This window comes from Falco punctatus (genome assembly GCF_963210335.1).
Source record: "Falco punctatus genome assembly, chromosome: 13".
Taxonomy (NCBI): Eukaryota; Metazoa; Chordata; class Aves; order Falconiformes; family Falconidae; genus Falco; species Falco punctatus.
In genome coordinates, this window is record NC_137593.1 from 7,707,887 (window position 1) to 7,733,733 (window position 25,847).

General features: G+C 34.1%; 1 protein-coding gene across 5 annotated transcripts in view; it reads left to right on the forward strand.

Annotated features, from left to right (window-relative positions):
- Positions 1-25,847, forward strand: part of NAALADL2 (N-acetylated alpha-linked acidic dipeptidase like 2) — a 497,171-nt gene that overhangs the window by 339,021 nt on the left and 132,303 nt on the right. For all 5 annotated transcript variants that reach the window (XM_080409532.1, XM_080409535.1, XM_080409533.1 and 2 more), the window contains 4 exons: positions 1,723-1,866; positions 11,584-11,676; positions 16,133-16,338; positions 17,689-17,808. In XM_080409532.1, the coding sequence (XP_080265658.1) occupies positions 1,723-1,866; positions 11,584-11,676; positions 16,133-16,338; positions 17,689-17,808 (563 nt within the window). The remainder of the gene's footprint in view (positions 1-1,722; positions 1,867-11,583; positions 11,677-16,132; positions 16,339-17,688; positions 17,809-25,847) is intronic.

The window sequence follows — 25,847 nt, forward strand, 5'->3', positions numbered from 1 at the left end:
AATGTTATAGCCTTGGTCAATTTTTCTATTATGATTAAGAACATACTGTGAGAAGTCTCAGAAGCTTTGAGCACAAGTATTAAGACGAAAAAAAAAAAGAGGAGGATGTGTGTGGGGTTTTTTTACATTGTGGCTCAGTAACAATGCTCCGAATAGTAATTTTATAAAAAAACAATTTGTAGAACGCGTGCAGCTGATTTCTGATAGCTTCTTCCCTTTGTAACTGTAGTCACACAGAATGTAAAGGGTGCCTTCTGATTGTGAAGGACTCCATGTCAACAGAAAATGTGGTATTTGTTTCATACAGGTCTCACGGAGAGGCCTTGTATTCTGAATCTCTAGTTGGAAGTTTGGAAAAGATGCTGTGTGGGCAGGTATATTGCAAGGTTTTTAGAGTTTTGCAGGTTGTTCTGGAGATGTTTCTGCCATGTGCTATGAACCTCCTCCTCGTTTTCCGTGGTGGGCTTGTCATCTGCAAAAGTATTATTGCTTCCCATGGGAAGAGGTGATGCCTTTATTAGGCCATCTGAAATAGTTGAGAAAAAGTTGACTGTTTTGTCCTGAAGTGCTTTAGAGCATTTCCATGTGCAGAGTTTGCCTTTTTTTTTTTTTTTTTTTTTTTTTTTTCCAGTTGGTCTCCCAAAATATCCCATTATCTCATCAAAAAACGTCCCACACGTAAATGTTGGACAGTCACGCGTATCGAAATTCAGGGTATTTTCAGTTAAGGAGAGATTTAAAAATATGCATTAATCTGCTGATTCTGTGAGGTTTGTGCTGTGACTTCTTAAGATGTTAAAATTGTGAGTAAAGTATTCTGATAAATGAGACATGTCTGTTTAGTATACTCTTATTCCAGACCTCCTTCAGCCGAGCCTTCAACTGTCCATCACAGAACAAATTATAGTCACCTTGTAAAAATATATTTTTTATATAAATAAATACATATATTTGTAATATAAAATAAATCATAGTCACCTTAGGTGCCTTGAACCCACTTTGAGTCAATGCAATGATCAAATTGTGTTCTTTAAAAGAGGAAGTGATATATTAAAATTTCCAGGCTTTTTGGTATATGCAAGGAAACACATCTAATTGCCAGTGTATCATCAACATCCTTAGTGGTGTGTTTCTTGTCAAAGTTCTCATGAAATCTTGTTTGTATGATGCTCGCCCGTTGAACAGTTTTATTGCTAAGTAGTACAGCTTCTGTAGAATTTAAACATGTTGGCGTCCCTAGCAAAATGAACAGCCTCATCAGTAGTAGCACCATTCAGTGCAGACAGATAGTTATGCATGATTTCAGACAATTTAAATGCCTGCTCTTCCCTGAAAGGGTGCGTTCAGTTCTTACTTGAATTTAAAAGTTATTGCTGATCGGTAATTCTATTTTTCATTGATTCCTTTAACTACGCACCAATTTACTTTGTTGTGTTTAAGTCACATACAATCTAATATCCGCTTGGACTCTTTGACAGTTTCTTTCCTTTGGAACTATTCCCCAAATACTGTAAGATGTACATGTGATTTTGTGGCACGTATTCTTGAAGAGGGTTGTTTTAATGTTTTGTTTTTTCAGTAAGGTAAGTAAAAAATAATGGCTGCTTGTCTAAATCAATTGTTCTAAGATGTATTGTAGATATTTAGGGGTTTTTTTTGTTTGGTTTATGCAGAAGACAAATTTTCATTTACTAAATTGCTTTTTTCTTTCTGTCTTTTAAGATGGAAGCTACAGACAAAATCGACTAAACCTCACAACACTGTTAGTACAACCAATTTCTGCAGTGCTTGCCAAAAAACTCGTTTCCTTACCTGAGGATACTGTCCAAAAAGATAGTTGTATACCCCTCCAGCTGCCAGCAACAGGTAATCCTTTTCAAATGATCTTTTCTTCTAGCTATGAAATGTTCCTCAAGGACTCCAAATCCATTTTCTATAACCATATACATAATAGGTTTATCTGATGGCAAATATGTTTTGCTTAGCTGATTTCTAGAAGGGTCTATGAACAATCTAAAAATTATGCTTCCAAAATCTGATAGGTGGAAGTTTTGGTTTAAAAAAAAAAAAAAAAAAAAAAAAAAAGACTCTTAGTATAAGGCATTAAGCTCTAATTCTTAATATTGACTTTAAAAAACTTCTATCTAGATACCATCACTAGGGAGATTTTTCTGCAGTATGGTTTGTTAGGCCTTGTACTACTAAGAATGTGATTTTTGATGTTAAGGGAGCAGTAGTGGTATTGAAGTTATTTTGTGTCTTTTTTTCTACCTCTGGCATAATAATACTTTAATTCTAAACAGTGACATGTCTTTCTGTTTTCCTTAATTTGTATGTGCTATGGAATAAGCAATATATTGTTGATTGAACTTTCAGGCACCTTTTCCTCCAAGTTTCACCAGGAAAACAGTCATCATGACGAGAACAAAGTACCTTGAATAGAACTATATGTAAGGAAAGAATGCAGTCAGAGAATCTCTTTGAAGATAATGTCATTAGTAAAGTCATACAGATTACTGCTTGAATAAACTTACTGCTGATGGGTGCGGGGGAAGTGAGAGTACAGTCTTCCAGCAAAGATGCTGCATGGTGTTTCAATGAGCACCTTCCAGATAATGCTGGAGATGAGATGTTTGTCTAAACAATAACTCTGTCCTCACTTTTGTTTTGTGCTAGTCTATCTTTCAGCAGAAAAAAATGTAGAATAAATGGCATGTTTTATTATAATGTCTTTTTAAATTAATTGATTTGAAGCAGTGATCTTGGAAGGGGAGAGGCAAATTAAGTTAGTCACTGAGTCCTGTGATAAATACAGCGATAATAGTAAAAGCAAACTTCAAGGGCAACCATTGTACTATCACATATGTGCTGTATTGCTTGTTTATTGCTTTTGGAAAGTTATTGTGGAATAGGAATACAGTACAACAAGCAATAACAAAAGGTAGATTAGTTTTATTATTTGTGTTAGCATTTTTAGTTATATAGACTAAAAAGAAAGGCAGAAAGACCTCAGGCTTCATGGCTTAAGCTGTTGTAGTTAGACAAGGGTATTGCTCTCCATGCATGGCTAATGAGGTACTTTAAAGATGAACTGATTTGCCTCAAAACCAGTAGATACAGACTATATAAGCAGGAAGAGGTCGTACTGGAAGGAACAAGTGCTTAACCGTTCCAGATAGGATGTGTGAAGCTTGCTAGTATTGTACAAATTTTCAACAGCTGAAGTGCCTGAAGGAAAGCATGAGTTTGGGCTGGCAAATGATGCTAATTTTAGAAAGAGAAAAGGCTCCACTGTCTGTTTCTCAAAAAGCTTTGTGTGGAGGCTGCAGGACAGGATCACCTAAATTGTAGCTTTTTCTGCTTCTGTGACAGGTGTGGCATGTCTGTTTTATTTCCCTTAGAAGGCAGGAATTCTGTGTGGTGGAAAATTTCTGGAAAAAAAAAATATTCCAAACTAGCAGTCTTGTAAGAGCCAATCCATGTCTAGCTTACTCTGGGTGAACACAACTGCTTGTGTCTGATTTGATGTAAAGTTTATGAACCACTGTTATCCACATGGGAATTTGTAGAAAAATCTTAGTTTATTGAGCAAGTAGGGTCTATAATAAGAAGCCTTGCATAATTCTATAATGCATTATGATATATTTTGCCTTGAAATAATGATGAGAAACTATAGATAAGCTAGAGCATATAGTGTGCTTTAGTGTTCAGTAGCAGCCTTAATGGAAGAGATAAAAGATGGGTCTCATGATAAGAAAACTTGTATAACTAATAATAATAACAGCTAAAGAGAAAATGCTGAACAGAGCAATGCATATGAGACCTCTGAAGGCTGAATTTGCAGTCTTCCTGTTGATTTGAAGAAGCTTAAGAGAGAGATTTCACTTCTGACATAGAACTCATCACTTATCTGTCAAAAGAGGTGAATGAGCAATTCAGATGATTGGTTGGCTTAAAATTTGTTAGAATAAAATGATCATCATTCTCTCATCAGTATGTTTCAAAAAGCTGAACAGCAGATTCATCAGTAATGATTAAACATTTATATATAGTTTTCTCACATTGCCTCTTTTTATCCTTAGCCTTGCAGTTTTCAAGAGACATAATGTGACAGAGGGAGTGGGAGGATATGGAGAGAAACATCTGAGATATAGCGAATGCTTAGTACCTACAAAGCAAACAGTAGAATTGAAGTTAGTTATTAGTTTTGTGTTAGTGGAAGTTAGTAATTAGATTTGCTTTTTGTTTAGTATGGTGCATCATTGTTAATCCTCATTAATCTGAAATTCTGTGCTTCCATGAACTTTTTCCCCCAAAATGGTCAATTAGTAGGAGTTTGAGTGAAGTTTTATAAAGAAGCTATATACTTCTGAAGCTTCTTTTTTTTTTTTTTTTTTTTTTTTTTTTTTTAACACAGATTATTACTAGGATATTTGCTAGAACATTGTGAAGATTGCTGTAGAACTAAAGCACTCCTATAAACATAAATGAAGAAAGTCCTGCTGTGTTGTAATATTCTTTCTTGTTTGTTAAGTTACCTGCCAGTTGCAAATCATTACTTTTCAATGAATCTGTTGAGTATTTAAAGTAAATCTATCTGTCTAGCAGAGTTTAATTTACAAAGTGTTTTTCATCACTGCTGACCATATACTTTGGTGTTAAATGGAAAGCCTCATAGCCTGGAAGTCTGGTAGTTAAAAACCCTAGAGATATATGGGTTATTTTTCTGCTTGTGTCACTTTTCATACTTGTATGATTTGTATCTGAGAAGATAAAGATGGGGAAGATCTAGGATTTCACTAGTGATCAGTTTCTAGCTGTCTGTGGCAGAAGGACAGACCTGAGAATTTCACAGGTCAACTTGCATGATCACAAGGCTTCCATTGTTGTATGGTATATAAGGAAAAAGGTGCTGTATTTTTCATAGATTGAATGGAACCCTGAGGAATTTCAGTTGCTGGATTTGTAAACAGGGAGATCAAGGGAATGTTGTCTGAAAGGTTTCCAGCTGACATCATAGTATATGAGGAAATGTGTTCACATGGTTAAGTAGCTGTTTGAGATTCTAGGAAACAATAAGTAAAATAAAAATTGTTTTTAACAGTGGAGACAGAGGTAGTCAACAATGGAGATAGGGATTTGTGATGGGAGGCTCCCTCTTCAGCCACAGGATATTATGCATACTAAAATTTTATATGAGTCAAAAAGGGCTACTTGAAAAATTACTGGGGGGCGGGGGGTGGAGAGAGAAAAAGCACGGTAGCAATCAGAAGATTTTAAACACATAGGCAGCCCTGCCTGCCCCCCACCTCCCCTTGGCTAAGTAGCTTTCAAGTCACTGGAGGACACAGCAGTGTCTTAGAAAGAATCACTGTCTGCTCATCCTATTCGTAACATTCTTCTCACATGTATGGTGTTGGTCACTTGGAGATGAGGGGTAGATGGCCAGTTTGTCTGACTAGTGTGCTTGAGCATTCTAACTGAAATTACAGGAAGCATAATGCAAGCATTCATGCCCAGATCTTCCTTAAAGCCTTCTAAGTTTCTTTAGCAACTGATGTTTAAATCCAACCCTATTTTTCTCTTAGTCTGGATCAATCTATATAATTAAGGGTGTATTGTTTCAGAAATTATCAGTAAACATACACAGAAGATCCTATTTCTTATGAGCTCTTACTGCCTTTTGATGTGAAGTAGGTGTTTATATATATATATATATATATGTTTTAAATTCTATAATAGTAAACCTAAATCATGAATAGATTAAGTAAGTTGCATTATATCAAACACTGTGTGAATAATAGAGCCAGGTATACAAAGACTCACAGCATTCTGCTATAGCCAGGAAAATTACTCTAATCAAAATGCTTTTTAGGTAGAATCATTTGATCTTTTGTAACCTTTTTTAGCCTACAAAATACAGTCATTTATTAATACTGAATCATCTTAATGACTGCAATGCAAAACCTTATTGTACGCTGCAAACAAATCCACATCCTTTACTGGAAAAGGTGAGAGTGGAACAGATAACCAGAAGTGACTGTTACTGAAAAGGTTTGCAGCATAACATAAAGAATATATTTTGCAAGACTTTGAACGTTTATTTTTTACAGTTCCGCATGTCAGATGGTCACTATGCTGAGTTTTATAGCCAGCTCTGATTATGTGAAATTTGAATCATTAATTATACAAAAGGAATAATTGGAAGAGTCCTTTAGTTTCCATGTTACACAGTCATCATCCAAAACAAATAAAGTTCTCTGCCAAGTGCTGCACTAGTGCAAATCAAGCCTGTCTTCAGTTGGAGGAAGGGCATGAAAAGATAAAGGATACCCAAACCTTCCTGTTGGGCTACATCCTTGTGATGTTGTCATATGTGTTTCTCCTTCGTAGCTTGCTACCCATCAGAGAAAAGGAGTACCACCATATTTACATTCTGGCTGTGCCATCATACACTATGATATCGACATGCAAACAATCACATAATTTCTGGGTATTTGCACTATGCTAAACACAAATCCAAGAAGACAAATGCAGAAAGATGCCAGCATATTGTGTGGCAGTGTGTGTTACTGTATCTACCAAATTTGAATTCATTGTACATAACAATAGAAATATAATGATGTTCTGCAGATACTGCTTACTGGCATTGTAAAGAAGTGTATGTTCAAGAAAATTCGTGAACATTTATACTAAGACTTCTGGATTTTCTTTTTGTGATTGCTTTAAATTCTGTTCTCTTTTTAAATAGAAGTTAATGAAAAGAATTAAGCATCGACACTGTGAAGCATTTTTATTTATCTTCTCTCTACTCCTACCTGAAGCCTCAAGAGTTTTTTCTGCCAGAATTGTAGCTGATTAAAATTTATTTTCAGAATTCTGTTCTGTGTCACTATTCTTCTGGGTGATGCTTTGCTTTTGATTGCTGTAAAGCAGGTAAAGAATCTCTCAAAATAGTGTGAGATCATGAAATTCAACTGTACAATACAAAGTCATCTCAAAATTCATAGCTATCTTTTGATACTGAGCATGACAAATTTATTCTGCATTAGGTCATCCCAGTTCAGAGACTCCTTAAAGGAATGTATTCCATACATCACTTATTTTCAAAAGCTTTTTGTCTAAATAGATTTATTGTTGGGTGCTTTATTGTAGGTCAGAAAAGATGAACAAATAGCAAAAAGTTTATTCATTAATCTTTTCAGACCAAGATTGGGATTGAGGACTCGGGACCTAAGTTGGTTAATCAAATAGAAATCTAGTAGTAAAAAAAATTAGGGATACTAGATTTCAGTGAGAATGAATCTCAAAACCAAAAATCCCAACAACAACAAAAAAAGAACTAAAACCTTTTGATTACAGGGATGTATGTCTAAGAGTTTTACGATAATTTTATAATTCAATAATACTGTAAATTGTTGTAGATTCAGTATTGATTTTTGCATATGCAATTTGATAGTGTCGCACAATATTTTTTCAGTAATAATTACAAATTATTAAGCATATGCTGTTTTATAATTTGATTTCCTTTTGTAAGTATGTAGTTATGTTGCATATAGTATTTTTGGTATAGAAGTTATATTGTTATGTAAATGCCTCTGATGATTGCATTTCTTCATTTAAAGTCCTATGTTTAAACTTAATTGAAAACTGATATGAAATGTCGAGTAGATAAGGTTATGCCCTCAAATTGTCATGATGAAACACACAGAAGTAACTAAAATACATTTTTCACAGTCCACTAAGATTTCAAATTCTGCCACTAACTTGGCAGTCTAATATGGTAGTAGTCGTAGTTAGGAAATTTACTCAGTTATTGTAGAAAATGTCTAAGAAAGCAATTGTTTCAAATGACAACAAACTCTACTGTTAAGCATGTTTTAATGTATACTTATAATATCAGTGTATTTAACAGAGTATTCCAAACATTACATAACAGTCCATATTATTCCTTACAGTATTAGCTATCAAATATGAATATTTGATTTTCATTATATGTAAGTAGCTTATGGTGTTTCTACACTGAATGTACTTAGTTTTTACTGTATCATCATGTTCTGTGATATTTGATATTATTTTAAATCCTCAGATCTTGGGGCAAATAACTTTATGAAAACTGTAGCTTTCATTATCAAAACAAATTACTAGCTTTCGGGGGTATCTTAAAATCTTGGTAGTGTTTGCTCAAAAAGGTAGCAGTCGAATTCTTAGACTCTGACATAAGATTTTTGAATGACTGGAACAAGAAATCTATTGAATGTAATTTAATCCTGAATACCTCAGCTGAATTAGTGAGCCCGAAGTAACATGACCATGGATGTCTGATGATGTTTGAAAGCTTTACCTTAATTGTGATTTCAAACCAATGTATTTTTATTCAGGTGTGGTTAATGTTGATTTCAGCAGGAATTACATTCATGGTAAAAAGAGTTAGTTGAAGTTATTCAGTATGTCTTGTTTCTGTAATCTTCTAAAATAACTTTCTTGATCCAAGATCTGTATTATCAAAGTGCACAAATAAAGTTAGTACCTGATGCATCTATACTGGAGTTAAATGTGCATGTAGGGAAATTTTTGTATATGAGTAGCAAAAATCCTGTAAAATTAGTTCAATTTTCAAATCTGAGTACCTAATGATGCTTTTTAAAGTCTAGGACTTAAAGGAATGCTCAGAAAACAGTCTGCTTATAGGTGTTTAGTATGATCAGGATCCAGAAATTTAAATGACGGGTTTGAAAATTAGACTTAAACTTATAGTCCTCTATGTTGCTATGAGCTTGGGATAAGGTTAAAAACAAAACAAAAAGAAATTATAACTCATTTTACAGGCTAAAAGTAGTAGGGTTTTGCTCATCTGGAGTTCTAAAACTGTCAGTTAAATGAGTGAGAAATAACCCTGCATTTCTAAAAAAAAATAAAAAATAATTGTAATTGTGAGAGGAGAAGGTAGACACTTGGTATCAGGTAATTTGCAGATTTCAAGTAAAACAAAAAAAGACATAAATCAAAAATACTGAAAACAAATATTTTTCAGTTTTTCTATTTCAGAAGCAGCTTTTGGCATACATAAACTCAAAGTGTATCCTTAATAATGTTAAGCTAAAGCTCCCTCATAGTTTTCCAAAGAATACAGAAAAAAGAATGTTGTCAAGATCTTTAAAATATAGCATTAGGAAGAGAGGTTTGTTGTCAGAACTGTTTAAAGGAGATTAAATTTCATTTCTGCTATATACTCCAAAGAGTACTTTCAGCCTTTTCATCTCATGTACTAAGCCTTTAAGCCCAAGTCACTTTAAGCTGACTACTGTGTTACATGACTATTAACTCGAATATCTGATTCCAGAATATGTGTTTTGCCAGAAGTTAATTTTCTGTTTCTTTATTGTCAGTTGAAGACTGGATAGCTGATGTCGATTTAGGAAAAACAGTTAAATCGGTTGTTTTCGAAAGGATTTATCTACTTTTTGTCTTAAATGGGGCCTGAGGAAACGTCTGTCTAAAGTGTTGAAAGGTTAGAAAAGGAAAGGAAATCAGTTTTGGATCGAAATTTTTTTTTTTTTTTAAACAGAGTAAATTGGCTCTAGAATGGTTATAGGTGAGAAACAGCAGTAAGAAGTTACTTGCATAGTGTAGATTAAACATAAATTGCTTAATCAACAGCTTCTACGAGCTGTTTTCACATTGTTTAAAAAAAAGAGAGAGAATATAAACGATAGTACAGTGCCGGAAACCCTTTTGGATTTAATTTATCTTAATGAAATATTTAAAAAAAAATCCAGAGTAATACCTGTAGATTTATAGAACAAACAGCATTCATCATCATATGGCGTTAATAAACCTTATGGTCATTTACATCAGAAGGGCAAAGTTAGTTACAACTCAAACCCCAACATAGGCATGACAGATCAAAATATTAACTTACTGTTACGGGTTATTGCAAAATAGTGTGGTTTGGTGTAATTTTAATTAACTATGCTTGACTTGCATTTTCTTTACTGTTGTGTTCTAGCAAAACCAGAGCTGTCACATAAAGGATACATCTATTGATTACAGAGGGGGTTTCCTCTGAGTAAAAAGTAGAATAAATATTACAAGTATGCCTTTTTAAAACAAGGAAAGATCCTAACAGTTGGCTTGCTTTTTTTTCAAATATCAATAAAGACTAGTGAATGAAAATATATTGGATTTTATTTTAAGAGAATTATAAAGTATATTTACCAGATGAAGTACCAGCAAATGAACCCTGAAGAACAGTATTGTGGAGATGTATTGTTTTTCTTTTACATGTTGCAGTAAACTCCCTGCTTGCATATTCCGTACAACTCAGGAAACAAACTGTTAGAAATACATCTGTGGGAGGATAATAGCCTGGGAGATAGAGAGCAAAATGATCCATGGAATATTTTCATTTTGGTCTCTGACAGTTGGGATATAGACATTGAAGGAATTCTGGCTCAAAGATGCCTTTAAACACGGGTCTGTCCTGGGGGTGGTGCAGTACTTGGGGTCTAGGTCTAGGATGGCACAGTGGTTATTGTCAGACAATTGCTAGCATTTAAGTTAGAGCAGTTAAAGACATTTTCACTTTTCTTAGATAGAAGTTATGTCCTTTCAGATGATATGAATGTTAATACAGCCTGTTATAATGCAAATGAAACATTTTAAAGGTATGGGCAGCTCCCAGTCCTTGTTTTGTTTCCATTGCCACAGACTGCAAGAGTTAACATGGTTAGTGTGTCCCACATGGGGGACAGAGGGAATGGCAGTAATTCTCAGCAAAGAACAGTTAACTAATTTTGTTAAGCTATTTTACTCAGTTACTTTTTTCTGGCTTTATCCTGTACTACAGTCTCAACTGGCCTAGCTATACTGACCAACCCCTTACATTTTAGCAGGGTTTGGAATTTTTCAGCCTTTCTATTTACACCGTTTCTTCAGTTGATACCAGCTAAGCCGAAAAAAAGCTTTCTTCTGTTGGTATCAGTTCACAAGTCTATCACCAAAGGCCGTGCTGGCAAAGTCGTTAGTAATGCAGAGTCTAACTCTTCCATCTGATTTAGCGTAGCAGGGGTTCTGTAGAATCATGTAATAGAAATCAGGTATGATTTTGAGTGTTACTGAAAGATTGACCTGGGCAAAGGATTAGATGAGGAAAAAGCTATAACGATTAAGACAAATTTCTGTGTCACAGAATTAGGAAATTCCTAGTCTTTTTAATTATTTTTTTTCTGTTGTATTCTAGCAGCATTTACTGGGTGAATTGAATGATCTTTTAACTCAAGGAGTAAAGATCTCTTTGGAGATTCCAGGTTTAAACCCCACTGTTTAAGTGAGACTAAGAAAATAATGTAATATTTCATGTTTCAATCTCTGATTCCTCTCATTATCTTTTTTTCCCCTTTGTTTTTCCTTCTTTTTATGTTTTTTTTTTTTTTTTTTTGGGGGGGGGATTTTTTTTTGTTGTTTTTTTTGGGGTTTTTTTTTATGTTTGGGGAATTTATATCTGTGGCCTGTAAATTTCTTGGCTGGATAAACAAGTTTAACATTTTCTTTTTCTTTTTTTCTCTTTTTATCTTGCAACAGGCAAAAAAGTAATCAGTTTGAATATTCAGTCAGTCTCAACTTACAAGACAATATCTAACGTTATTGGATATTTAAAAGGAACAGTATTTCCAGGTAAATAGCCCTTCATCATTTGTATCAGATACTTGTTTTATAGTGGTTGGGAGTCATAGCTGGGCTCAGGAGTCTGTTTTGCCAGATAAGGCACTAATGCAGTGGAAGGAGACAGCCTTTATTATGGTCTTTTTGTGATTTTACTTACAACAAAATAGAACATAAGGGTTAAACAGAGTGAGCTCAAAGGGATATTATAGTTACAATAAGCATATTTTTACACAACAAGCAGGAATTAAATGTAGCCCATACAGAGTATTAGTATTTTATGCCAAGAAAATGAGTTGGTGGTTTTCATTTTCGGGTCTACTGTATTGTGTTATTTGAATTAATATACAAGCTGTCTGTAAAACTTTAGAAAATGTTTTGATTTTTTTCTAATGTTAGGAGAATTTTGAGATAAAAAACCCTCTGTGTTTCAAGTCCAGAACATCCCTACCTAATTCAAGTGTCTTACTGAAACAAAAGTGTAAGGCACCGTGATCTCTGGCTTAGTTAAGGAGCTAATATCAAATGTTATTAGAATGTACAAAAATCTGTGATTAAATTCTTAATCACACTTGCTTCAACCTTATTTTGTGTTACAATTGTGCCTTAAGCTTCTTTTATACAAGTCCATGAATAATAATTAGTATTCTGTATGTCTAAGAATTAAACAATAAGATTCAAAGTGCAACTGTGACATAAACCACAAACCCCCTCCCTCCTTTGATGGTGTATGTAGATAATACAATAAGCAGGACCTCATAGGAATGAAGATCGTTTTGAGCTTACTCTGTCTGCGGTGAGTTTGCCTGAAAGTTAAAGGCTGTCTGCAACATGAATGAACAATGTTGCTGGTTACTTACATGATACAAAATGTTGTAGACCCAGTCCAATTCTTAATGTACAGATGGCATCGTCATCAAAACATTATCACATTTAGCTTAATTGATACTCTTTTATTAGGTTCAGAGGAAAAGTTAGGGAGATGGACCAATCATTTGCTATTTTAAGTGATGGAATAAAGGAGGTGGAGAATATTTTATTCCTGTTAGTGAAATAATGACTCAGTTTTGTCATTTGTCTGCTGAATGCTGTACTTTTCACCAGAACATTATTTATTTTAACCAACATAGAAAGCAATTAGCACAATGAATTTAATTTTAATAAAGGACTTAATTTCCTTCATGAATTTGAAGTTACTAGTCTATATTTGCTAATGTTTTGCAAATAGCTGTCATGGAATTTGAAAGGCAGAAACTGCCATGTTTAGACATACTGTCTACTGAACTGTGAAACAGAAGCAAGACAAATAATAAAAAGCATGCATCCATTTCTGTTTAATAATTGTTTTATCTTCTCTATACCTGAATCTTTCATCTTATTATTGCATCCTTAATAAGAAGCTACTTGTTAAAGGTATGCCAGTATATGCTTAACTTTAAGGATGTAAGGATATGTAATCAAGTGCAGTCAACAGCACTACGCAGATGCCAACAGTTTGTCCTGTAAATGTCTTGCTGAACAAGGGCCATAGTAACTGGCTTTTAATGTAGGCACAAGTTAAGCATGTAATGTACCGTGGAAGGCATTTTGTACAGAATCAGTGTTAAACCTTCATTTGTTTCTCTGCTCTTCCTGCTTGACGCTACAGCCATACCCTTTCAACTGTTTTGAATACTCGATGTTTTCATGGCATTGATTCTTTTGTTGTTTTGATGACATTTTGCTAGTTTTATACACCTGAAATACTCACCTTTATGTTCCCAGAAATGCAGAAAGAAAACAAAATTTATCTTTAGTGCTTAATGAAGGACTGCAGAGCATCACCAAGGGTGGATTTTTGGTTTTGCTTAAAGGTCTCCTAACACACACATACAAACATATCTATGTAATGGTGATCTTATTTGAAATTTGATCTGAGGAGTAACAATGAGCATCCTAAATCCAACCAAGATATTAAAACATTTACAAGAAGAGGAAATGTGATGGTAGGTAGCCTTTTAAAACCTGAAAAAATATGACTGATATTGTAGGTCTATTGGACATGGTTGAAAATGGGATGTATAACAAAAGACGACAGTATAAATCACTATTTTTTCATGATATATCCCTGTTGTCCAGCCCATCACTACCCTGGACACTATCACTTATCACTTTCAAAATTTATCTGATGGATTATTTTTTTCTATCTCTAGTCATTTCTTCCTCTTTTTTCTTACCATGTGATCTCTTTCTCTACATGCTTCAGCAAATGATTATGAGAAAGGACAGCCGCTGCCTCTGTAAGCATTAACATCCTTTCTCCTATGCTTTTTCTATAGTCATTTGCTTCAGGGTATTGTCTCTATTCAAGAGGGAAAGATGGACAAAGATGAAGAATTTCAAGGGAGGCACCAGCTGTTATATTTTACCCCTGTTCATTCAGCTGGTGTCTCCTAGAGTAAGTTGCTTCTTGTAGCTTTCTTCTCCACCAAAATGTCCTATACCGATTTACATGAAGTCTCTTTCTACTCCCCTTCGCATACACTGCACAGACTGAACAGAGGTTATAAGATGGGGCATGCATTGATCCTGTCTGATCACCCTGTCTTAGCGGCACTTTTTCTAACAACCTAGAAGACTAAAAACATTCTTTTTTTTTCACCCAGTTCCTAACATTGAGTTGAAGATCCTATGGTTTTTCACTTTCAGTGCAACCTATAATTAAACACCTTGTGATTCAACACACAAATTACAAAATTATGTGATTTAGATTGCATTTTGTTATATTGAGTTATGATGTACACTTAGATTTACATTTTTTACATCTGCTTTTAGAAAGAAACTTGCATTTACATCCTATACCCCCCCCAAGCAGTTGACCAAAAATGTTGTGTTGTAGGTGTATAACAGATCCCCTGTTTGTAAAGCATTTTTGATTCCTTATAAAACAATGTTACCATTTATTTTGTTGAACAAAACTAGTAAAAGTCAAGTGTCATAGGCAATGGTTTTTTAATCAAAGTATGTTGGTTTTCAGTTGAAATAGTTTCTAGGCAGCAGTCACTGCAAAAATACTGAGGAGTGTGTATTTAATTTTATAAGCAAATATAAAACATGGGTATTTTTCCACCTATGTGTTACTACATTCCACTGTACTGAAAACAGTGAAGAATGAATCTCCTTGCATAAAGAAAGAAAACAAAATTTTTTGCACTTTTTAGAATCCAAATGATACCCAGAGTTTGTTGAGGATCTGGCATCACTTGATAGCTATTTTTCTGTTCTCTGTCAGTATCCTGAAATATGGAAAGCACACCTTCAAATGTCCTCATCTGGACTAGAAGGATACTTTACTAAATATCAGAACACAACCAGTAAGCAACCCTTCAAAGAGACTTTGTGAATTCTTCTCACACAGAGAAGGTCTAGTAGTTTAGTAAGTCATACAGCATAACTCTGCTTAGACTTCCTGACACACATCAGTCACACCAGTCTTTCATGTTGTTTCATACCACATTATCCTTTTGGAATAAAATAAAGTTCTTTACACTTCAGAGTTAGTATTTGCATTTTATATTATGCCCTGAGAGATGAAGATTTCATTGAATTTCTCAAAAAAAAAGTGCATTTTTTTTTCTTCTGGATAACCATAGGCATGTTCTGTATTTCAGGTTGAAACTTCTTGCTTTTCATTTTATAAAATACTTTCTTCCAGTATCATCAAAGTTGCTAGGTCTGACTTACCGTTTCTGTATCATTCATTATCTCTATTCCTCTGTCATGTCTCCTTTCTAAACCTGCAGTCCAGGTCTTTTCAGTGTCTCCTTACATGGAAGTCTAAGTCCTGATATATAGCCATACTGGTTACCAGCTTCTCAACTGCTGTTTCTGCAATGTCTTTTTTGAGATAGGGTGGTGAGCACTGAACACAGTCTTCCAGGTGAGGGAGTACTAATACTTTGTGTATTTTCTCTATGTTTCTCATTGTACTACCACACCTTTTGTTTGCTTTTTTGGACTATAAGATGTATTGAAGCTAGAGTTTCCTGCTTATTCATCTGTGATTTTTTGTAACACTCTAATGTGAGCATGGAACTTTATTAGATTATCTATATGATGAAGTCCTGGCTGTAAAAATGGTATATATAATTTATAAGAAGGGAAAGTAATAAACAAAAAATGAGGCAAGGGCACAGGGATTAAGTGAGGAATGTGTAGACGTATATTTATTTACTAGTTTATGTTTGAGTAGTATTCAGTTTTATGTATTTATATTGTATGATTGTCTTGCACATGATCATATAAATTTCTGTTGACAGCATTTCGTTGTATTATTGACATTACAGAATACCAATACAGTTATACAGTTCATCTTTTAGTTTTTAAAAATTCTTTTAATGCTAGTATCCAGACAAAATAAGATTCTCTTGTCTTTCCCCACCCTGTCCTCCCGTCGTGCCTGTGCCTCCCCCCCGCCCCCTCTTTTCAGACAGATACATCATCATTGGTAGTCATCACAACAGTCTGAATACTTATGGTGGACAAGAATGGGCGAGTAGCACTGCTATCATCACAGCATTTATACAAGCCTTGATGCTGAAAGTTAAGAGAGGCTGGAGACCTGACCGGACCATTGTTTTCTGCTCATGGGGAGGAACATCATTTGGGAACATCGGTTCATATGAATGGGCAGAGGTAAAATATTTTTAGAAGCGCTCACTGCAATACTGATTACTTTTCTTGAAAGCATGAAAACAATATGAAGTTACCACACAGAAATTATGGTTCATTAACTGGTCTGGGGCATCTGCATACTTTCATGCACTACATAGCAAATGCAGTGAAAACATCTGTAAAGAAAGTTCCTGCAGAACAGAGTGTGTGTGATAATGATAAGGCAAGTTACTTTTTCTCCTTCTTGGGGGTTCAACAGTTACTAATTTTTAATTGTTGGGCTTAGTGTGGGGAGAACTGAATCAAGAGCAGATTGAAGAGAACCGTACTATGGGTTACGTTAATTACATAAATATTTCAGTGTCTCCATGGCTAGTGCTGGTTCACTTTTCACGTATTTGTGCTAAGGAGTTAGATACACTCTGACACGGACGATTCCTTGGGTTCTTAATTTCAACAGAATAGAAATCAGCTTGTTGAATGAAAATACCCCATCAGAGTATTGCTGATCATATATGAATATAGGGGACTTCAGCTAGTAAAGGAATCGCTAGCAGAGAGGTTCATGGCTGCTGAATTAAAACAGTAGATAAAATGAAGAGTTAATTGCTTTTTATCATGTGTGAGAAGTGGCTAGCTCTCATTGAAGGTTCATACTTCCAACATGATTATTCTTCAAAAACAAGAGGGGGTGAAAAAATCAAATTGAAAAGATCCAGGCTGGAAGCAAAATTTGTTTAGTTCCACTTCAAGTCAGCTTTGCATCAGATGTAATTGTATTACACCCCTTCTGTTCAATATAAAGAGCCACTTCATGCAAAGAGTAACTCATTACTGAGAAGGCAAAGGGGACCTTTTTTAAAATGAGTTAATAATTCGAACAGTCTATACATACTACTTTTGTAGTCTAAAAAATAATAAAGTGAAAACACTGGGAAAGTTTTGCAATTCAAATCTGAATTTGGTCTCTAAAAATTTCAGTACATTTAACTGTTGATAGTGATTGCTTTTGAAGTTTGTCTTCTGTCAGGCGTAAGTTTAAAAGGCCATCATGTTGTTTCACAGTATGTAATGTTTTCATTTTTGGCCTTACAACTGTAGTCATTTTTAATTCCTCCCAGGCCTGTTTGCATTTTGTTGAGTTGATGTGTGAAATGGAATTATAACTTCTGCTGTATAGAGAAATAACACTAAGATATCCTTTGAAGTTCTTAACAGCATATTGTAAGTAGTAGTAGTTAAGTAATACTTAGGGAATCACAGAGGACAAAAACATAGGGTGCAATTTTTCCCTAGAAGGAACTGAAAGAACAAAACAGGTCTTAATTATAATGATTCATAGTAATAACCATTTCTCTGTTTGTGTTGTAGGATCTCAAGAGAGTTCTTCAAAGAAATGTTGTGGCTTACATAAGCCTCCATAATCCGGTCAGAGGCAACTCAACTTTACACCCTGTTGCATCCCCTTCTCTTCAGCAACTGGCAGCAGAGGTTAGAAATAAAGTATTTTCTTTCACATCTAGTTTATGAGGTTACCTGGTTAACCCCCTTGACACTGGCTGGTTTTCGATAACTATAGGTGGACATTGTTTTGTTTAAGCGTTTTAACCTCACAAATACACATAAACTGTTTTTTCTAAGTAAGCACAGTAAATTTTATTTTAAAAATTACAGGCTGTATTAAGAGGTTAGAAAGGATAACTTAATTTCAACAGCTCATTATACCAAGTGTTACCGTACTTGCACGCCCTATAGCTTTTTCACCTTTTGGCAACTTTAAAGTAACACATTTTTTATTCTTTAGCACAAAGCACATTTTTCTCTCCCTAATCTGATGTTTCCAGACTGTTTCTCAGTTTGCATTTAAACTATATATTTACCAGATGTAATGTGACACACAGGGAGAGTATTACTCTTACTATAAGAAATACTGTCTAAATAAGTATGTCAGGTTCACTGCTCAGCTACACCTTTGTAACGAGTCTACAGAATACTCTGTAGTTATGCTGGTGTAAGTGCACGTAGACTTTAAACTAATGACATTGCCATTTCTGAGGTTGCCCAATTTATTAATAATTAAAATGAATTTAAAATAATAAGGTATATATGAAATGATAAAAACAGTTTAAAGTAGTATGCATAAAATGGAGTTCAAATTTACTTTCATAAAGTATGTTTTTTAGGGTTTTTTTTCCATAAATTTGCCAAGCTAATACCCATTAGGTTATTCTGATTTTTGTTGACTTGCCTCTCAAGCATTTGGTACTAGACACTGCTTAAAGTAGCATGTTGAATGAAATGGAGTTTAAGACTGATCTTGGTTGGCAATTGTTGTCCATCTAAGTTAGTAGAATGATATCAGTCAAATTGCTTCTTAGCAATGTTTTAACCTCTTGCCCTGTCCAGTGAATAGGTGGTAAATTCTGCGTGGAAAAGATTTGGTTTATTCTGCGTAAGTATTGTGAAAAAATGAAATGCAAAATAATTTCTTTTAAGGGATAAAAAAGCTTTTCTTTGTGAAAGATTGTTTATATTGTATATATATTTACATATATGAGTCTACAGGCATTACAGATATGTCAATTAAAAGTTTATTATAAGTTTTAGCTGCTGTATTTGCAAACAATACTATTCTGAAAGATCGCTAGCCTTTTGCTAACCTGTTAGTGTTTGCAGTCCTATCTCTGTGAAAACATATATTTGCCATTTAAGGGAACAAATTTATTACATTAAGTCCTTGAGCTATTCGTTTTTTCTTTTTGTTTCTTTGACTTCACAATGTTATCCATGGCAGTGATCTGAAAACTGTAACCTGTCTGCAGCTGTGCATCAGACCCTTTCTTTGTTATCTATTTATCACTTTATTAAGGTTTTTTTAATTCTTGTTCTAATAGAAATTTTACCCTATCCAGTAGAATGAATGGACACAGCGTCTCTTTGCAGTCATGCCTTGCACCAGTTAATTACTTAACAGTCAGTAAATCATGACTGGAAGGTCTTTTTTTTTTTTTTTTTTTTTTTTTTCCAGTAAACATCTTTCATCTCATCTCTGATTCTTTAGTGGCTAAGGCTTTATTATTGAGATTGTATCCATTCAACATGTTTACCCTGAAGCCCCATTTAAAAACAAAATGACAAAATGCATGCAAGGTAATCTGTATAGTTTTATTTTTTGTAGGATATTATTTGTAATTAATGCAACGGTTATACAGTTTGTGGCATTAAAGAGATTTGTAGGAAATGCTGCTTCCAAATGATAGCTGGATTTCTGAATTCATGTCAAGTGTATTGACAGTGATGAAACAGCCCAGCACAGATCTTCATTTGTTCCCATGGGTACTCACAGTTTGCCATGCCTCTAGAAGATTTTCTCTGGAAGAGTGATCTACTTATAAAGAATATCAATACTACTTCCAGCACTTGCCAAGAAGACAATGTAATTACAGATTACATCAAAATTATGATAGTGCAAATGGGGTAAGATGTGATATTTTGGAGCTTATCTCATCTTGAAGAAATTCTGAGTCCATTCACATCAGATTCTTGTTAACAGGTACATATTGCAAAGTGCTTAAAAAGTCCACTGAGAGACAAGCGTCATTTTAATTTGTAAGAATAATTCTCTGAAATTAGGCTTGTTAGAAAAGAAGGTGAAACAGGAATTTAGAATTCATAATATCAATCAATTTTGAAATGAAAAGAGAAAATAGCCATTCCTGTTTAGTTGGATAGGAACTTCCCATAATTTATGGATACATGGAAGATACCGCACTGTACTATTGGATTCAGTGGTAAAACTCATACTGCCATTTTTAGACCACAGCAAAAGGGACCAGCGTGCATTATTTTCTCCTATTCCTAAACATGTTGCAATTTTTTATAACATCAAAATGTATGAGTAAGTAATAAAAAAAAAAAAAAAATGTGTTTGAGGAGGGTGAGACTATGGTCTGCTCACCATTCACACTTAGGACAGAGTTCCGTTTTGTTCAATGCTCACCGTTGTGCTAAAATTGTGGGTATGCCATCTCAGTAAAACAGAGGAAGAATGTTTTCCTAGGGACAATTAATACTTGTTATAAATGTCTACAAAGGTTAAGTGTTAGCATTTAAGGGAAAACAATGAAAAACTGCAGGTTTTCGTGTGAAAGAAAACTCGAGTAAAAATCACGCTAAATGCAGAGCACTCCATGAATGCTGTAAGGACCATAGCTCAAAGAGACCTGTGGAGAAATGGCAAAATAAGATAGGCAAATGCATACAACAGTGTTTACTTTCTGCATTGTAAACGTGGCTTTTCTAAAATATTTTTTTGTCACACTTGCTAATCACTTCAGCTTCCAGAATGCTTTTCTTCATTAATTTCTGGAAACTGTGGGAAAAGTTGTGAAGAAATAGCTGAAATGCAGCTCGTGTGAATATTCTGGACACACCAATAAAAAGAAAAATCACAAACCTTACGAGCTGTCTAACATTTGAGATCTGGTGATCGTTCAGAGAATAGGATAAGTGCCAGGCTAATTAACAGAAACCGTGACTTCTTAAAGTCATTTTATGTAAAGGGAGTACATCTTTATTTTAGTTACAGGTTTCAAAAGCAAGCTACGCAAGCAGTATGAAAATAATAATTTTATGTGCCTATCAGTGGGATTCGGTGGGATACTTGTTGAAACACCAAATTAGATGAAGAAGCTAATTTAAATATTTGGATTAATTAAGCAAAGAGGAATTCAAACAATTCTGAGACCTTGGCATATTTAATTCAAATCTTTGTAAAATAACTATGTTAATTAGTGTCCACATTAACAAGGGGGAAGTACTGCCAAGTTATATTTTTGCCTACTATTACTTTGTAAGGAAAAATGATTGTTAATTTTCTTGCTCAGTTAGCGAATCAGCATTCATTGGCAGAATGTCATTGGTAAATTGGGTTCGTTTGATGCTGGCATTCATTCTCTGTAAATAAGGCCATTAATGATTTTTTATATAATTAACATTTCACAAGTAAAAAAGTTATTATGAAACATAAGTTCATTGCTGTTTTCTTTCAACTGATTATATGACCGCTGCTGATCAGACTCCCTGTCTGCTGTTATTGCTGAACACAGGAAAACCTCCCGCTCCTTTCTCTTAAAGAACCATTTAAAGCTGTACCAACTCTTGTTCCATAGTATTTATCGAATAATGAGTTGAACATTAGGAATGACTGTACCAACTATTGTTCCACACTATTTATCAGTATTTGTTTCTATTAATAGAGTAAAATGTATAGAACATCTTTACATTTAAAGGTGGTGTCATTGACAGAAAACTATTTTTCTTTTTGAACTAGAACCAAAGATAAATTTCTATATAGATGCTTGTTACTATTGTTATTTGTTGATTTTTTTAAAAAAGCCCTTACATTAAGCCCAGCTTATTTTCTTCCGACTTCTATGTGTTTCTCATTTATTTTGTTCTACCTTTAGCGTTTAATAACAGATCTCCAAGACTCATATATTAGTAGGTTATAAAGAGGAAAAAAAGCATTAAATATTATTTGAATTACTTGTTGTATGTCATATAACAAAAGATTATAGATTCCCCATGATTTTTCAGTCTTTACCTATTATTGCTTTTAGTGTTACGATTGATTGCTGCTGTTACTTTATGTGTTTGTGTTGAAAATAAAAGAAAATCTCTTGAGAATCGGAAGTTTATGCTGGTTTACTCCTGTCTCAGAGATTCATAACTACATTAAAAAGATGCTGCTAATATAGACAATACTTCATTACCAGCATTATTAAAGTCATTAAGATGCTGCTTCTCCAGTGTGAAAAGCAAAATTGCATTTAATGGTGGATTTGTTTTTTATAGTTGAAGCAGGTACTTTGCATTTGCTAACAACGCTTCCATTTTGATAAAATGTTGCTTTTTCCACTGTTGCATATTTTTTCACTTTTAATTTAAACAAATTTAATAAATAAATGCTGATTCAGACAATGGGTATTCATGTAAACTTACTCATACATTTTGATATTATAAAAATATTATTGCTGTTAACCATGGGGGAAAAAAGTTTTGTTAGCAAGGAAGAATGCAAGTGAACTAGTTTTTATGCTGTGATCTTATTAGACATCTGCCAGAAGTCTTTGTTTCTAACGTATCACGCTTTCTCCTTCCATGTCCTTCCCTATCTTTATGAAATTCAGATTTTAAGTTCTTCTGCTAAAAGCATAAATTATGTATATGTTTGGCAGGTTTTTTGTTTGTTTTGAAACATAAATGTCAACTTTGATAGCCATTGTAGATAAAATTGAAGAACTATGGATGTTTTATTATCTTTAAATGTAGTGCTGGATTATGGGAGATTTCAGTAATTCCTTACCTGCTGTAGAACGTATTTTAGTTCCAGGCTTCTATTGTCTGATCTGATTAAAACTGTCTAATGTAATAATCTGTACTATGTAATGGGATTGTCTCTTCCTCCCAGAGACTTTACCCAGTCTATAATATTAGGAAAGTTTACTTCAATGCTGTTTAAATATTCCTTTGCATAATTTCATCTAGTTGCTCCTAGTTATGTCCCTTCGGAACGGACTTTTTGTGTGTTGATAGAGAGACATTTTCTTACCAATAGAAAACCTTTCATGTAGAGTGCTTAAAAGTAAACTAGTTCTTATGAAAGATGATAGATTGACAGGATATTTTACATTGTCTACATAAACACAAATTATTGAAAAGCTTCAGTTTTTTCCTAGTCATTATTAACTATGTTCTTGAATGAAGTTGTCTTAATATCTGTAAGCTGTACCACACAAACTGCACGTGGGAAAGGGATGCATGAGCAAAAATGAAGTGTAGGGTAAAATAACCAGAAAAAAAAAAAAATCTTTAAATCAGAATCTACAACACATTAATACAAAATGAAATTAGAATTAGCCTACATTCTGTCATTTGTTTTACAACAGTTACAACAATATGTTCCCTTTGTGTTAATAATTAAAATCTCGTGCAGCACAACACACTTTCTAGTTTGCAGATCAGTGTGGAAAAAAATGCATCTCAATAATGAAAAGCAGACCATTTATTTGTCATATAATAAAAAAGGTGAAATATTTTAAGTAATTTGATAGATATTTAACCTGGCCAAAAGTATTAAATACCTCGGGTTTTGATAGTAAGATGACCTTTCTAAGTGTGCTAACCTCATATTCTGAGAATGGGCAGCTTTTGAGTGCTCTTTGACACACTCTCTCAGTATGTCTTCTAGCTGTGATTATTCTTTAGACAAGCATGAAAATGTTTTGTGAAGCACTGTGACTTTTGTGTGATTTACCAGTATATTTTATCATAAAATTGTGCGCTATTTCATATTTCCAAACCAGGTCACATATTGAGAAGTCAGAGGAATGGAAGGAAAATAGATTTGTAGGAACCTGGGATGGTTTTTTTTTAATGTTTGGGTTTTGTGTTTTTTTAAGTATTTCTCATAGGAAGAGTAAAAATAGGTCTGTAGAATACTAAACTCATACCTAACTTGAAAACATTGACCTGAGCACCACTGGGAAATAGGCACAGTAAACAGCATGGAGTTCCTGCTCACAGTGATAGGTTTTGAGGTTGGAAGTTCTCTTCCAACATGGGCCCATGTCATGCATGCATAGAGGAGGACGCTTACATACGTTTGAGTGTTCAGATTCACCAGCGTGTCCTGCGGGATCTGTCAGACGTGCTCAGGAAGTCCGGTTGCTGTGCATGTGTCAGTTTAGCAGCCGTGTCTTTCTGAACTCGTAATGAGCTGGCTTCATTTAGTGCTTGATTGTTCACTTGTATATGAAATGGAATTACATTTGAAATAGACTGAACTAACAAAGTTATAATCTGAATGGTTTAGAAATCACCTTAAACTTACAGTGATTGTTATGTTTTGGCTGCCTGCCTGTGTTTTAGTACCCAGGAGTGTTTACATCTTAACCTTGTAAATCTATCACCCAAAGTGCCCCTTTAATTTCAGTGTTAGTGCAGTTACATTTCATGTATGTGAAAACAATAATCTGATTTTTTAAATGCCATTAAATTAATATCTCTGTCTATTCTATAGGCATAAACATGTAACAAATAACTACATTAAAAAAAAAAAAAAAAAGCCAAACCAAAACATACTCCAAACAAACAAGAAAAACATCTGACCAGTTCAGTGCCAGTCATCCATAGGAGAAAAAAAAAAAAAAAATCTTACGTATTAAATTTAGGCACCGTTGTTGGGAAGAACTTAGTAAAAGCCTTCAATGAATCCTACACTCCCAAAGTTTGTGATGTTAAACAATGCATGCAAAATAAAAAGGGAATGGTATATAGTGATGCAAAATTTATTCATCTAAAATTAATTTAAAGCTGTCATAGCTTGAATAATCATAAGCATCACTTGAACTATTCTAAGGGTTCCCTGTTCATTAATTTTGCATGTCCAATTCATCTGTTCACCACCAGAATATTCTGGTGGTGATGTCTTGTCCAGTGTGAAAAACTACTAAACAGAGCTAGAATGGAGGTTATCAGGACACTTCATAAACTGGAAATTTGAATTACCAGAGAATTGCAGAAGCAATTTCAAACTAATCAAATATATGTGAAAAATCTCTGTATTTTCCAAATTATTCATGAGGTTTTAATCAGTAATGTAGTTGAGATGCATTTTCGTTTAATGAGTCAAAGGAGCATAATTCCCATAATATTGCTACTCCTGTCTTCAAGTGCACACAGAATGAGAATTCACTGACTATAACAGGGAAGAATTTTACAGCTGATAATCTGTGATGTCAGGAAAAGAAAAAAGCCAGGAAATGGTTTTCTTGAAGTTTCTGCAGGAAGCTTTCTTTGGGCAGGTAAAAGGTCATCCAGTTCAAAGCTTTGCCTCTTGACAGAGCCTTGAAGGTGATTTCAAAACCTGTTTTGTAGCCATCTATTTTAAGACTTTAATGCTTAGGCTCTCTTCCAAGAAGAGTCTTCTAACATTTAGGAGAGATACTAACAACTTAACTTTGTACCATGTCTCAGTCTTGATTTGATATGTTATTGTATAATTACTTGAAGAAGGCTGCATGTTCTGTCTTCAACAGGAAATATGGCATTAGAAGAAGGGAATCTTCCAAAAACACACACACACAAAATCAAGTTGGAAACTAGCTTCCTTGCAGTTTAAACATGTTAATTTTTTTTCTCTGACATGAGAATGATCACATTCAATTTAAGTTGTAAAGATTTATAAGAAGCTGCAGATCAAGTTCTAATTTATTACTATTGATTTTGGTTTTCCATAGGCTTTTGAGCATTCCTAGAAAATAGTTGGATTCTGTGTCTGAACGGAAAAGAAAAACAATATTTATTTTGAAGATTAATAAACAACTCATGGGTTTGTGTGAATAGAGATTTAGATGGTCTTCCTGCTGTTTCATACATTACCAGTGTCTGTGACACTGGGATTTGCTACATTCTGATTATCTATAATTTTCAGGATCACCTACTAATTTTGGTTAATGCAGTCTGGA